General features: G+C 57.0%; 1 protein-coding gene across 4 annotated transcripts in view; it reads right to left on the bottom strand.

Annotated features, from left to right (window-relative positions):
• Positions 1–15,504, bottom strand: part of LOC132805633 (DENN domain-containing protein 4B-like) — a 51,482-nt gene that overhangs the window by 19,552 nt on the left and 16,426 nt on the right. For all 4 annotated transcript variants that reach the window (XM_060820818.1, XM_060820821.1, XM_060820819.1 and 1 more), the window contains 9 exons: positions 15,085–15,260; positions 13,318–13,418; positions 12,323–12,538; positions 11,117–11,262; positions 6,002–6,135; positions 5,139–5,268; positions 3,533–3,739; positions 911–1,039; positions 469–616 (listed from right to left, as the gene is read on the bottom strand). In XM_060820818.1, coding sequence (XP_060676801.1) covers positions 469–616; positions 911–1,039; positions 3,533–3,739; positions 5,139–5,268; positions 6,002–6,135; positions 11,117–11,262; positions 12,323–12,538; positions 13,318–13,418; positions 15,085–15,260 — 1,387 coding nt within the window. The remainder of the gene's footprint in view (positions 1–468; positions 617–910; positions 1,040–3,532; positions 3,740–5,138; positions 5,269–6,001; positions 6,136–11,116; positions 11,263–12,322; positions 12,539–13,317; positions 13,419–15,084; positions 15,261–15,504) is intronic.

Raw genomic sequence — 15,504 nt, 5'->3', positions numbered from 1 at the left:
TGCAGGCGAAGTCTCTGATATTTTGGTCACTGTCCCTTCAGGATTCCTTTATCTTAGACTCACTAATCCTGTCAGTCTCATTAGACATCACCAAACCCAGAACTACCTGTTCCCTTGTGGGCTCTACCACAAGCTGCTCCGAAAGGCTGTACCTCACAGACATTCCACAGATTTCTTTTCCCGATTTTCCCAGTGCCCCTCCAAAGTGAAGGCTCCCCCATGATCACTGGAACAGTGCCTTTCCTATCACCTGCTTTATTTCCCGCCCCACATCCTGACTACTGCAGAAGGCAGCTCCTATCAGGGCCCCTCAGCTTTCGCTTCCTCAACTTCACCCAAAGATTCACGGCTTCTGACTGTCAGTAAAACTGGCAGAGGGGGACGACACGCACGCCGAATGGATGGGGGTGGGGAGGGAAGGGTCAGTGCCCGGACAGGGAGAGGGCCGCGGGGTCAGGGTGCACCTACCCAGCAGGCTCCGGGGCCCAGACTGCAGCAGCTGCCTCTCTCTCAGGGGCCGCCGGAACTGAGCCAGGGCCAGAACCACATTCCGAAGCTTTGCCCATCGCAGTCGTCCCCCCTGGTTACTGGACGGCCATTTACTCTCCAGGACAGCCTGTGGGTGAACACAGACAGAGACAGAGTTAACTCCGCACAGTGTATCCGGTGCACAGCCGGAGCAGTGGGTATCTCTAGCCAGGGGGTGGGGGTGGGTCGCGGTTGTGGTACCCAGTGACACCCTCCCCATTGCTTCGTTGCAATGCCCAGGCCCTCACCCATTACATTATTCAGCGCTCATTATCCACCCTCCCCCCTCCCTACCCAGGGCATCCCCCCCCAACTTCCCGACCCAGGGATTCCCTCCCCCTCCCCACCCAGGGCCAGCCCAGGCCCTGGTGCCCCCCCTCACCTTGTTGTAGTAGCCATAGGTAACAGCGTTTGGTGTGATGCCAGCCTTCTTCATCTCGTGTAGGACCCGGACTGCGAGCACAGGCTCCCCGTACTGTCCACACATCTGCATTAGGATCCGATGGCACATCTACAGGAACCAATCCCAGGGAGGGACAGCATCAGGGAACCAGCACACACAGAGAGGGGGAGAGACACAGAGAGGGGAGGGTGAGACAGACACAGAGAGGGAGAGACAGACACACGGGGGGGGAGACAGACACAGAGAGGGAGGGACAGACACAGAGAGGGAGAGACAGACACAGAGAGAGGGAGAGACAGACACAGAGAGAGGGAGAGACAGACACACGGGGGGGGAGAGACAGACACACGGGGGGGGAGAGACAGACACACAGAGGGGGGGGGAGAGACAGACACACAGAGGGGGGGGGGAGACAGACACACAGAGGGAGAGACAGACACACAGAGGGGGAGAGACAGACACAGAGGGGGAGAGACAGACACAGAGGGGGAGAGACAGACACACAGAGGGGGGGGAGAGAGACAGACACACAGAGGGAGAGACAGACACACAGAGAGGGAGAGACAGACACACAGAGAGGGGACAGACACAGAGGGGGGGGGGGGAGAGACAGACACACAGAGGGGGAGAGACAGACACAGAGGGGGAGAGACAGACACAGAGGGGGAGAGACAGACACACAGAGGGGGGGGAGAGAGACAGACACACAGAGGGAGAGACAGACACACAGAGAGGGAGAGACAGACACACAGAGAGGGGACAGACACAGAGGGGGGGGGGAGAGACAGACACACAGAGAGGGAGAGACAGACACACAGAAGGGGGAGAGACACACACAGAGAAGGGACAGACACAGAGGGGGGGGGGAGAGACAGACACACAAAGAGGGGGAGAGACAGACACACAGAAGGGGGGGGGAGACAGACACACAGAAGGGGGAGAGACAGACACACAGAAGGGGGAGAGACAGACACACAGAAGGGGGAGAGACACACACAGAAGGGGGAGAGACACACACAGAGAGGGGACAGACACGGGGGGGGGAGAGACAGACACACAAAGAGGGGGAGAGACAGACACAGAGAGGGGGAGAGACAGACACACAGAAGGGGGGGGAGACAGACACACAGAAGGGGGAGAGACACAGAGTGGGGGGGGGGAGACAGAGAGGGGGGGGAGAGACAGACACAGAGGGGGAGAGACAGACACAGAGGGGGAGAGACAGACACAGAGTGGGGGGGAGAGACAGACACGGGGGGGGGGGGAGAGACAGACACAGAGTGGGGGGAGAGACAGACACGGGGGGGGAGAGACAGACACGGGGGGGGGAGAGACAGACACGGGGGGGGAGAGACAGACACGGAGGGGGGAGAGACAGACACAGAGTGGGGGGGGGGGGAGAGACAGACACAGAGGGGGGGGGGAGAGACAGACACAGAGAGGGGGGGGAGAGACAGACACAGAGGGGGGGGGAGAGACAGACACAGAGGGGGGGGGAGAGACAGACACAGAGAGGGGGGGGAGAGACAGACACAGGGGGGGGAGAGACAGACACAGGGGGGGGGAGAGACAGACACAGAGTGGGGGGAGAGACAGACACAGAGTGGGGGGAGAGACAGACACGGGGGGGGAGAGACAGACACGGGGGGGGAGAGACAGACACGGGGGGGAGAGACAGACACAGAGAGGGGGGGAGAGACAGACACAGAGAGGGGGGGAGAGACAGACACAGAGAGGGGGGGGAGAGACAGACACAGAGAGGGGGGGGAGAGACAGACACAGAGAGGGGGGGAAGAGACAGACACAGAGAGGGGGGGAAGAGACGGGGGGGGGAGAGACAGACACACAAAGAGGGGGAGAGACAGACACTGGGGGGGGAGCGACAGACACAGAGGGGGGGGGAGAGACAGACACGGGGGGGGGGGGGGAGAGACAGACACAGAGTGAGGGGACAGACACAGAGAAGGGGGCGGACAGACACACGCTGCTGCTACTGAGTGTCAATAATGGGGGGGAAAATCGCTTTGGTGGGGGATGCTGAATCCTGGATGGTGTCAGGGTTTTTGAGTGTTGCTGGACCTGTCCCCATCCAGGAAAATGAGTATTCCATCCCTCTCCTGACTTGTGCCCTGTTGACGATGGACAGGTTTTGAGGAGTCAGGTGGGGAGTTATTCGCTGCAACATTCCTCGTCTCTGTCCTGCCTTGCTTTTTACTGTTTGTGGGATGTGGACAACACTGGCAAATGTGGGAGATATTGTCCATCCAAATTGCCCCTGGACTGACTGACTCAAGCGGTTTGAGAGGGGAGGGGAGAGTCAGTCCTATCACTGTGGGGTCTGGAGGACCAGACTGGGTAAGGACAGCAGATTCTCTTGCTGAAGATCAGGAGTTAATCAGATGGATATCGACGACAATGGCTACATCTGACAAACTTGTAATTCCAGATGTTTAAATTGAATTTACATGTCACCACCTGTGGGATTTGAATCAATGCCCAGGAATATTTGGGTCTGTGCCCATGATGCTCCAGTTTCCTCTGCTTCAGCCTGGGTGGTGATGGGACAGACAGCCCACCCCGGGCCCAGGTCTGGGCACTCACCTCATCTGGCAGCACCACCTTCCGGGTCTCCATCTTCTTCAGCAGGTCATAAGCAGTTTGCAAAGCACGGACCTTGAGTGGGGAGGCACGCACATGGGTCGGGAGATAGATGAACCAGAGAGCGTAACACTGACCCAGGAGGCACTTGGCCCACATATCAGGCACCAGGGAATACTTCTGAGCGATTTTCTGCGCCGATTTCATCTCCTGCAGATGGGAAGGAGATGGTCAGGAGGTTCCAATTAGGTACATCGGGAAACGAGAGAACAGACAGTGCAAACCCACTCTGCACAGCCGCAGAGTGTCTAGTGACACCACTGGTGTTGTCACGAAAGTCATGTCAGAACACAGGAAGTATTGTGCATTCAGCAAGCACTTAGAAAGATGATGTATAGCCAGAAAATCTGTTGTTGTGATACTGAGGGGTCAAGTTATCAGGACTGCAAGGATAACGTACCAGCTTCCTGAACTGCAGGCCATGGGATCTCATAGGTACATTATAGATGACCTGACGAACTACTCCTCTAAAAAACAGTTCTTAATTCAGACAAGCACACCCACCCACCCACACAGGGCCTGCTATAACAGTACAATACACACCCACACAGGGCCTGCTATAACAGTACAATACACACCCACACACACACAGGGCCTGCTATAACAGTACAATACACACCCACACACACACAGGGCCTGCTATAACAGTACAATACACACCCACACACACACAGGGCCTGCTATAACAGTACAATACACACCCACACAGGGCCTGCTATAACAGTAGAATACACACTCACACACACAGGGCCTGCTATAACAGTACAATACACACTCACACACACACAGGGCCTGCTATAACAGCACAATACACACACCCACACACAGAACCTGCTATAACAGTACAATACACACACACACACACACAGGGCCTGCTATAACAGTACAATACACACACACACACACACACACACACACACACACACAGGGCCTGCTATAACAGTACAATACACACTCACACACACACAGGGCCTGCTATAACAGCACAATACACACACCCACACACAGAACCTGCTATAACAGTACAATACACACACACACACACACACACAGGGCCTGCTATAACAGTACAATACACACACACACACACAGGGCCTGCTATAACAGTACAATACACACCCACACACACACAGGGCCTGCTATAACAGTACAATACACACCCACACACACACAGGGCCTGCTATAACAGTACAATACACACCCACACACACAGGGCCTGCTATAACAGTACAATACACACCCACACACACACAGGGCCTGCTATAACAGTACAATACACACCCACACACACACAGGGCCTGCTATAACAGTAGAATACACACCCACACACACACAGGGCCTGCTATAACAGTACAATACACACCCACACACACAGGGCCTGCTATAACAGTACAATACACACCCACACACACACAGGGCCTGCTATAACAGTACAATACACACACCCACACACACAGGGCCTGCTATAACAGTACAATACACATACACACACACACACCCACACACACAGGGCCAGGAGGAACACAGCACACAGACAGAACTGCAGTACCTGTTTGGTCCTCCGAGGTGCTGGGCTGCTCGGAGCACTGTTCCTCGGCTGGTTCAGGAACTGAGAGGTTTTCAGCAGATCCTGTGGCCTATCGAATAGCTCAGCTTTCAGCAGTGGGAACCCATCATAGCTACAAAGACAAGGAAGATACCATCATAGCAACCTGCACCAATCATGCCTCATTACTAGCCAATAAGACTTCCCATAAGAGGCCATTCAGCCCATTATCCGATGCTAGAGTGTAACTTAGTAAAGTAGAGTTAATCTTGATTCACTCATTGCTGTTCAACATCGAAAGACCCCCACCACCCCCCCGCCTCTCGTGGGACTGTGACTTGCCACAGTCCATGGGCACACAGTGACATCACTAGGAGTGGTGAGGGGGACAGTACTGGGGCCCGCTGTGATGCTTCTACAGTCGAGCATCGTGTGAGCGGTGTTGTTCAGATGTAGCAGTTGTCTGCTGCAGGATGATTCCCAGCCCGTTTCAGAGTGGAGTGGAGAGCATTGACTGCGGTAGCTTGAGCTCTGAGGGACTGAGCAAAGTCAATCATGGAGACGGTTCAGAAAAGATGGTGGCTTCTTTGGATAACCCAACCCAGAGAAGTTTTTCTATGGGGAGGAACAGCGGGGTGGGGGAGGAACAGCGGGGTGGGGGAGGAACAGCGGGGTGGGGGAGGAACAGCGGGGTGGGGGAGGGTGGGGGGGGTTCAGGAACAGACAGCCTGGAGAGAGCGTTGCACAACTCCTAGAGACAGCATAAAACCCAGCCTATCCGACACCTTTGGGAGAGGAGGGCTGGAAACCGGCGCAGTAAGATCCCAGGGTGACTGGTGTGTGTTTTGAGTGGGCTGTGAGCAGACCTGTACAAGCGCGGGGGCTCCTTGCCGTCTGGAGTCTGGGGGACCTCAGGAGGCATGATGAAAACAGTGTGCTCGCTCCGCTGGGATTCATCCAACTCGATCAGGCGCACCGTGTCCAGTTTCTCCACATCCACCTGCAAAAAGGCAAGAAGCAACACACTGCATTTCCTCACAACTCCCTGTCAACAGGCAGCTGCTCCCCAACCCCCCCCCCACACTGCCACACACACACACACCCCCCAATTACATCACAGTGCCAGTCAGTGCCAGCTGTACACAGTAACACCACAGTAACAAGCAACTCCACCACGTCACGTTATCCCACTTGGAAAAGCATGCTGCCTCAAGCCTTTCAATTCACCTTTCTGATTGTAGACGGAAATGAGAACCGTTGTAAAACCGATCACAGCTGGCTGCTTTGTAATTCAGTAAGCTGACATTCCCTGTAAACACAGCTGCGGGCAAACATTTGGATCCAATCGTGGAGCTTTGTCTGGGTAACAAGTTACTGATTGCTGGGACAACTGACCAGATACTGATGACAAAACTCACAGAGTGATTGTGAACAGCTCGGGACTGTCAAAGAAGAAGGCCCACTATCTCTCTCTCTCTCTCTCTGTGTTCTCTGCAGTAACAGGCCTGTTAAACCCGGTGATAAGAGAGTTCGGTCTTTCTGCAGCAGCTACAGTAAATCGGTGACCCGCTAAGTCAGAGGCCTTTTATAAGTGAAGCAGCCACCCTGTGCTTCTTACAAACCAGAGAAAACGTATGGAAAAGGAAGATGAAGCAGCAGCATTGGGATCAGCACAAGTATCATCTCCGCAGACCCTGTCAACAGACAGCACTATATCCCCAGGTGTCTCTCCATCCAGAAGACCCATGATATTCCCCACGCGTGTATGTGTGTGTGACAGAGAGAGAGAGAGGGAGAGAGAGAGCACCTGTGTGACTGTGCAAGAGGGGAAGAGAGAGAGAGAGAGAGAGAGAGAGAGTGAGAGAGGGGGGGGAGCTCGCGAGAGGGAGAAATAGAAAGAGAGATGGAGTGTACGGGGGGGGGAAGAGAGAGAGAGTGTGTGAGTGAGAGGACGAGTGCAAGCACACAAGAGGGAGAGAACGAGTGCACAAGGGAGGGAGAGAGCGAGCAAGAGAGAGAGCGCAAGCGGGGGGTGGAAGAGAGAGAGAGCGCGTGCGAGCGCGAGGAGGAGGGGGGCGCGGGCGAGGGGGAGAGCGCGAGCGAGGGGGGGAGCGCGTGCGAGGGAGAGGAGCGCGTGCGAGGGGGGGAGCGCGTGCGAGGGGGGAGAGGGCGAGGGAGAGGGAGAGCGAGGGGGGGAGCGAGGGGGGGGAGAGCGCGCGAGCGAGGGGGGAGAGCGCGCGTGCGAGGGGGGGAGAGCGCGTGCGAGGAGGGGAGCGCGTGCGGGGGGGGGGGAGCGCGTGCGGGGGGAGGGAGCGCGTGCGAGGGGGGAGAGCGCGTGCGAGGGAGGGAGAGCGCGTGCGAGGGGGGAGAGCGCGTGCGAGGGGGGAGAGCGCGTGCGAGGGGGGAGAGCGCGTGCGAGGGGGGAGAGCGCGTGCGAGGGGGGGAGAGCGCGAGCGAGCGAGAGGGCGAGGGAGAGAGGGCGAGCGAGGGGGAGGGGGCGAGCGAGGGGGCGAGCGAGGGGGCGAGTGGGCGAGCGAGGGGGCGAGCGAGGGGGCGAGCGAGGGGGAGAGCGAGGGGGAGAGCGAGGGGGAGAGCGAGGGGGAGAGCGAGGGGGAGAGCGAGGGGGAGAGCGAGGGGGAGAGCGAGGGGGAGGGAAGAGCGTGCGAGGGGGTGGGAGGGCGTGCGAGGGGGTGGGAGGGCGTGCGAGGGGGTGGGAGGGCGTGCGAGGGGGTGGGAGGGCGTGCGAGGGGGTGGGAGGGCGTGCGAGGGGGTGGGAGGGCGTGCGAGGGCGTGCGAGGGGGTGGGAGGGGGTGCGAGGGGGTGCGAGGGGGTGCGAGGGGGTGCGAGGGGGTGCGAGGGGGTGCGAGGGGGTGGGAGGGGGTGGGAGGGGGTGGGAGGGGGTGGGAGGGGGTGGGGAGGGGGTGGGAGGGGGTGGGAGGGGGTGGGAGGGGGTGGGAGGGGGTGGGAGGGGGTGGGAGGGGGTGGGAGGGGGTGCGAGGGGGTGCGAGGGGGTGGGAGGGGGTGCGAGGGGGTGGGAGGGGGTGCGAGGGGGTGGGAGGGGGTGCGAGGGGGTGGGAGGGGGTGCGAGGGGGTGGGAGGGGGTGCGAGGGGGTGGGAGGGGGTGCGAGGGGGTGGGAGGGGGTGGGAGGGGGTGCGAGGGGGTGGGAGGGCGTGCGAGGGGGTGGGAGGGCGTGCGAGGGGGTGGGAGGGCGTGCGAGGGGGTGGGAGGGCGTGCGAGGGGGTGGGAGGGCGTGCGAGGGGGTGGGAGGGCGTGCGAGGGGGTGGGAGGGCGTGCGAGGGGGTGGGAGGGCGTGCGAGGGGGTGGGAGGGCGTGCGAGGGGGTGGGAGGGCGTGCGAGGGGGTGGGAGGGCGTGCGAGGGGGTGGGAGGGCGTGCGAGGGGGTGGGAGGGCGTGCGAGGGGGTGGGAGGGCGTGCGAGGGGGTGGGAGGGCGTGCGAGGGGGTGGGAGGGCGTGCGAGGGGGTGGGAGGGCGTGCGAGGGGGTGGGAGGGCGTGCGAGGGGGTGGGAGGGCGTGCGAGGGGGTGGGAGGGCGTGCGAGGGGGTGGGAGGGCGTGCGAGGGGGTGGGAGAGCGTGCGAGGGGGTGGGAGAGCGTGCGAGGGGGTGGGAGAGCGTGCGAGGGGGTGGGAGAGCGTGCGAGGGGGTGGGAGAGCGTGCGAGGGGGTGGGAGAGCGTGCGAGGGGGTGGGAGAGCGTGCGAGGGGGTGGGAGAGCGTGCGAGGGGGTGGGAGAGCGTGCGAGGGGGTGGGAGAGCGTGCGAGGGGGTGGGAGAGCGTGCGAGGGGGTGGGAGAGCGTGCGAGGGGGTGGGAGAGCGTGCGAGGGGGTGGGAGAGCGTGCGAGGGGGTGGGAGAGCGTGCGAGGGGGGGAGAGCGTGCGAGGGGGGGAGAGCGCGTGCGAGGTGGGGGAGAGCGCGCGAGTGAGGGGGGGAGAGCGCGCGAGCGAGGGGGGGAAGAGAGCGCGAGCGAGAGGGGGAGAGAGAGCGCGAGCGTGCGGGAGAGAGAGAGAGAGAGCGAGAGAGTGGAAGATAGCGAGCGAGAGCAAGTGAGTATGTTAGCGCGTGATAGAGAGCGCGAGTGCACGAGAGAACGTGCGAGAAAACGAACGCGGGAGTCAGAGTCTGTGAGTCAATGAGAGAGAGAGAGAGAGAGAGAGAGAGAGTGAGTGTGTGTGTGTGTGCGCGCGCGCGCACACATAGAAGGGAAGTGTGTAAGTGGATTACTGTTTCAATTAGTAGACTTAATTGCTGACAGTTCACCATTATTTACCGGGAGTGAGGGTCTAATACCGTGGAACAATTAGCAGTTTCTGCCAAAAGAAAACTGGATTTGTTTTTGCTGTCAACCTAGGTCCAAAAGAAAGGCAAACTGAGGAATTCGGCATATTTTTTGAAACCTTTAACTTCTGTGATGACTCCGGGACAAGTGGGGCTTTATTTGTGTGCTCCCCCAAGTGAGGGCTGATACCAGAGCTAAGGTTTTATCAAATTACTCCCCCAATTTCCTGACTGATGGACTCAGGGCAACAGAAAACACTGATGTTTTGGTACTTAACAAGAAACTATTTCTGAAAAATAAACCAGCATTAGCCACAGGTAGACATATAATGCTCGCTCCTTCAACCCTTACCCACACAACCAGACAGACAGACACAAACAAAAACATCAGGGTATAACCGAACACAGCTGAATAGCACCGAGATTCAATGAAACGTCCTTTTGCTTCTTCCAAGTCCTCCTGATCTCTGATCTTTGTCTTCTTTCCCAGTCCTCCCCCCAGGTCTTTATTGCAGACACAAGGCCATCACTCTAAGTATTCAGTCTCTCAGTAATTGCTGAGATGTGGCAGCTTATAGGAAGGGTATTCCTAAATTGGAGAGGGTGCAGAAAAGATTGACAAGCATGTTAGAGGGTTTGAGTGATAGGGAGAGGCTGGGACATTTTACCCTCGAGTGTCATTGACCTTATAGAGGTCTATAATATCATGAGGGGCATGGATAGGGTAAATAGACAAGGTCTTTTCCACAGGGTGGGGGAGTCCAGAACGAGAGGGCATAGGTTTGAGGTGAGAGGAGGACAGATTGAAATGGGACCTAAGGAGCAACGTTTTCACCCAGAGGGTGGTACCTGTATGGAATGAGCTGCCAGAGGAAGTGGTGGAGGCTGGTACAATTACAACATTTAAAAGGCATCTGGATGGGTTTACGAATAGGAAGGGTTTGGAGGGATGTGGGCCAAGGGCTGGCAGGTGGGACTAGATTGGGTTGGGATATCTGGTTGGCATGGACAGATTGGACCGAAGGGTCTGTTTCTGTGCTGTATGACTGTGTGACAAGAGACTCTTATAGAATTCTGTTTCTTGTAGAATCCCAATAGTGTGGGAACAGACCCTTCGGCCCAACAAGTCTACACTGACCCTCCGAAGACTAACCCACCCAGACCCATTCCCCCTACCCTACATTTACTCCTGACTAATACACCTAACCTACACATCCCTGAACACTATGGGCAATTTAGCATGGCCAATTAACCAAATCAGCACATCTTTGGACTGTGGGAGGAAACCGGAGCTCCGGCAGAAAACCCACGCAGACACGGGGAGAATGTGCAAACTCCACACAGACAGGCACCTGAGGCTGGAATCAAACCCAGGTCCCTGGTGTTGTGAGGCAGCCGTGCTAACCACCGAGTCACCGTGCCGCTAAATGTAAGCTATCTATCAGCTCACTGCCTTCCCCGACTCCAGTACCAGAGTGTCCCTCTCTCGCTACCCTACCAAAGCAACAACTCTCAGGAGTTCCACTCCAGGTTTAAAAGCTGCCATATCTCCTTCCAAAGTTTCCTGCAACCCTTCCCCATTTTGGTCCACAGCCCAAAAACGTGGATTAAAGGTAAAGGGGGGGCGGGGGGGAGAGATTGCTGCAGAGAAAGGGTCTGTGCTCTGGTGTTACACAGAAGGCCAGCTAACCTTCTCAACGCACCCGTCGAAGAACTCGAGACTAGACTGCCGGTCGCTGACGAAGGAGCACTCCTCGATGAACTGGGAGAAGAGCTGGGTCTTGGTCAGCAACGCGTAGAACTTCTGGTTTGCTCGATCCCGGCTTTTCAGGAACCCTGAGGGGCGAGAGAGAGAGAGAGAGAGAGACTGCAGGCTTCATAACCAGCAGGTTACTGAGCTGTGTCACCTAGTTACCGATCACTAGAGCAGCCAGCCCACCTAACCAAAGGTTACAGTGCACTAACCCAACCCAGCATCCACCAGCCCTACCCTGGCTCCATCCCGAATGGCTCAATGAGGAGATGGTCATTCCCCTGTCCAGCCCTGGCAAAGTCAATACTGCGGGGCTGGTCATCGAAGAGCCAGGCTAATGCTCTGGGGGACAAATCCGACACTGCCCCTGGTGGAATGGGGTGCAATTAAATGTGAATCTGGCCTGATCTAACTCCGCAGTTACTGGATGTTACAGAAACACATCTGGTTCATTCATGTCCTTTGGGGGAAAAATAATCTGCTGTCCTCACCTGGTCTGGCCGATATATGTGACTCCAGACACACAGCTATGGGGTTGGCTCTGAAATGCCCTTGTAAAGGCATGCCAAGATTCTCAGTTTGAGGGCAATTAGGGACAGACAACAAATGCCAGCTGTACCAGCAACACCTACATCCCATGCAAGAATAAAGATTGCGTCTAGTTTGAATTTTGCTGTGATCCCTAATTCACAGTAACATGGTACCTCAGCCCGATGAGAGAGGGACACGGTACCTCAGCCCGGTGACAGAGGGACACGGTACCTCAGCCCGGTGACAGAGGGACACAGTACCTCAGCCCGGTGACAGAGGGACACGGTACCTCAGCCCGGTGACAGAGGGACACGGTACCTCAGCCCGGTGACAGAGGGACACGGTACCTCAGCCTGATGGCAGAGGGACATGGTACCTCAGCCCGGTGACAGAGGGACATGGTACCTCAGCCCGGTGACAGAGGGAACTTCAACAGAGGATTCCTCACAATAAGGTGCCTGTGAATTCAGCGTCTCAGGAACTGAGCTGGTGACAGTGAAAAGAGACCCTGCAGCACGGTGATTGGGCTGGGATGATACAGTCAGCACACCCAGAGTGTGCCAAAGCCAGCACACAGCTCCAGAACCCGCCCTGGCTTACAGAAGTGCTTACCCTGCAGGTTGAAGAGGGAACTCGAGTCAGTGGTGGTCTCCGAGGGGGCTTGTGTGATGGGCATGAGGTAGGAGCGATAGCCCTTCAGAGTGCAGGCCATAAAGCGCAGGAAAGCTTCCTGGATCTCCAGCTCCAGCTGTTTCCTACGCCCATAGATCAAATCATAGTCAGTCAAGAGAAACTCCAGCGTGGCCTCTTCTGCTGGCTTGTTGTACACTGGAGAGAGAGGCAGCAGCAAGTCAAACAGTCCCAGGAAGGAGGAACAACCATCGGCAACCTCCTACACAGGAGCAAGAGGCTTGCACAGTGACACACCCAGACATCACGCAATAATGGACTAAACATACTGCACTCCCTCTGACCCACTTCAGCACTGAAACCAGTGGGGTTCCCTTCGACAGTGCGGCACTCCCTCAGCACTGACCCTCCGACAGTGCGGCACTCCATCAGCACTGACCCTCCGACAGTGCGGCACTCCCTCAGCACTGACCCTCCGACAGCGCCTACTTCCTCAGACTTGACCCTCCAAAGTGCCCATTAGCTCAGCACTGACCCTCTGACAGTGCCCACCCCCTCAGCACTAACCCTCCGACAGTGCCCACCCCCTCAGCACTAACCCTCCGACAGTGCCCACCCCCTCAGCACTAACCCTCCGACAGTGCCCACCCCCTCAGCACTGACCCTCCGACAGTGCCCACCCCCTCAGCACTGACCCTCTGACAGTGCGGCACTCCCTCAGCACTGACCCTCTGACAGTGCCCACCCCTCAGCACTGACCCTCCGACAGGCCTTATGGGGACATTACCCAGATAGTTGCTTGGGAGTATCCGTGTTTGGGGGGAATGGTCTGTAGCCTAGAGCGTTAGACTTGGTTTAAGGAGACAAGGGAAGTAACTGAATGAGGAACGATGAAGTTTAACGTGAGGGAGTACACTGGGGAGCCACGTGGAGAGATGTGACTGGATAGGCCGATATCAAACTGAACCTGAACTCACATTCATCCAGCTGCTGGTATAACAGGTTCAAGGAGTTCAGCAGCACCTTGCACGGTTTCCGTGGGAACGCTCGCAGGGTTAGACTCTTCTTATACTCATTCCTGAAACTCAGAGAGACAAATATGATCGCAGTGAGAAAGGTGTGCTCATTGGTCTCAGGATCAGCAAAGACAGTCACAGAGGACAGAAACAGACCCTTTGGCCCACCCAGCCCATGCTAGCCAGAATTGCAAACTAAACTACCGAACAAACAGGGTTCAAACCCAGCAGCAACACCAATGAGAAGGATCAATCGCACAGTGTTCATAGGCCCCGCCATTCATCAATATTGATCACTGCCCCCCCCCAATAATCGACACTGGTCACTGCCCCCCCCTCAATAATCGACACCGGTCACTGACCCCCCCTTAATAATCGACACCGGTCACTGACCCCCCCCCTCAATAATCGACACCGGTCACTGACCCCCCCTCAATAATCGTCACCGATCACTGACCCCTCCACAATAATCGACAGCGATCACTGAACCCCCCTCAATAATCGACACCGATCACTGCCCCCCTCCCCAATAATCGACACCGATCACTACCCCCCTCAATAATCGACACCGATCACTGACCCCCCCTCAATAATCGACACCGATCACTGACCCCCCCTCAATAATCGACACCGATCACTGCCCCCCTCCCCAATAATCGACACCGATCACTGACCCCCCCTCAATAATCGACACCGATCACTGCCCCCCTCAATAATCGACACCGATCACTGACCCCCCCTCAATAATCGACACCGATCACTGACCCCCCCCAATAATCGACACCGATCACTGTCCCCCCCCTCAATAATCGACACCGATCACTGCTCCCCCCCAATAATCGACACCGATCACTGTCCCCCCCATAATAATCGACACCGATCACTGTCCCCCCCCCATAATAATCGACACCGATCACTGCCCCCCCATAATAATCGACACCGATCACTGTCCCCCTCAATAATCGACACCGATCACTGACTCCCCACTCAATAATCGACACCGATCACTGTCCCCCCCATAATAATCGACACGGATCACTGCCCCCCCCCAAATAATCGACACCGATCACTGACCCCCCCCCAATAATCGACACCGATCACTGACTCCCCTCAATAATCGACACCGATCACTGACCCCCCCTCAATAATCGACACCGATCACTGCCCCCCCCCAATAATCGACACCGATCACTGACCCCCCCCAATAATCGACACCGATCACTGACTCCCCTCAATAATCGACACCGATCACTGACTCCCCTCAATAATCGACACCGATCACTGACTCCCCTCAATAATCGACACCGATCACTGACTCCTCCCTCAAGAATCGACACCGATCACTGACCCCCCCTCAATAATCGACACCGATCACTGACTTCCCCCCAATAATTGACACCGATCACTGCCTCCCCTCAATAATTGATACTGATCACTGCCCCCCCCTCAATAATGGACACTGATCACTGTAAGACACTGGGGTGCCTTAGTGCAGGTCACAGCACACCTAGCAGCCCTGTTGCCCCCCCCACCCTACTCAAACTAGCACCGATGTTGCTGCATGAGTTGTCTTGGTCTGGGAGCGGGAACTGTGTAGCTGCCTTTCTGGGCTGGAGTGTGAGAGAGAACGAGAGAGTGTGTGTGTGTGTGTGTGTGTGTGTGTGTGTGTGTGTGTGAGTGCGTGCGAGAGTGTGCGTGCGTGCGAGCGAGGGCACCATGTGGACTCACTGCGTAATGGTGTTGGTGTCCAGATCGACACAGAGCACATCATGGGGTAAGTCGTAGAGCTCGAAGTAGCTGGAGTGCACGCCCACGATGAAGGGGACGGGCGCACTCAACACATCTGCCAGGTTGAGCGGGCACAGTGGAATGTACGGGCACTGCCAACGGAACGGAAAGATCATCTGGAGATCGGAAACGGGTATGAGGGGAGGAAGAGAGAGAGAGACGGAGAGAACACATTAATGACCATGAAGGTGGAGGACAGCAGATGAAGCGAGCGTATGTTCAGGGAAGGTGACAGCACATACAGCCCTTCTACGGTACGAGGTGGAATATAAAAGGGAGGATGTCTGCACTGGTGAGACAAAGGCCCCCAACCCCATGTACAGCTCTGGAAGAGTCAAAGGGATTACAGCAGAGGTTCGC

This window comes from Hemiscyllium ocellatum, chromosome 50, assembly GCF_020745735.1.
Source record: "Hemiscyllium ocellatum isolate sHemOce1 chromosome 50, sHemOce1.pat.X.cur, whole genome shotgun sequence".
Classification (NCBI taxonomy): Eukaryota; Metazoa; Chordata; class Chondrichthyes; order Orectolobiformes; family Hemiscylliidae; genus Hemiscyllium; species Hemiscyllium ocellatum.
Note: the sequence above shows the minus strand (reverse complement) of the source record. Positions and strands in the feature narration are given on the sequence as shown.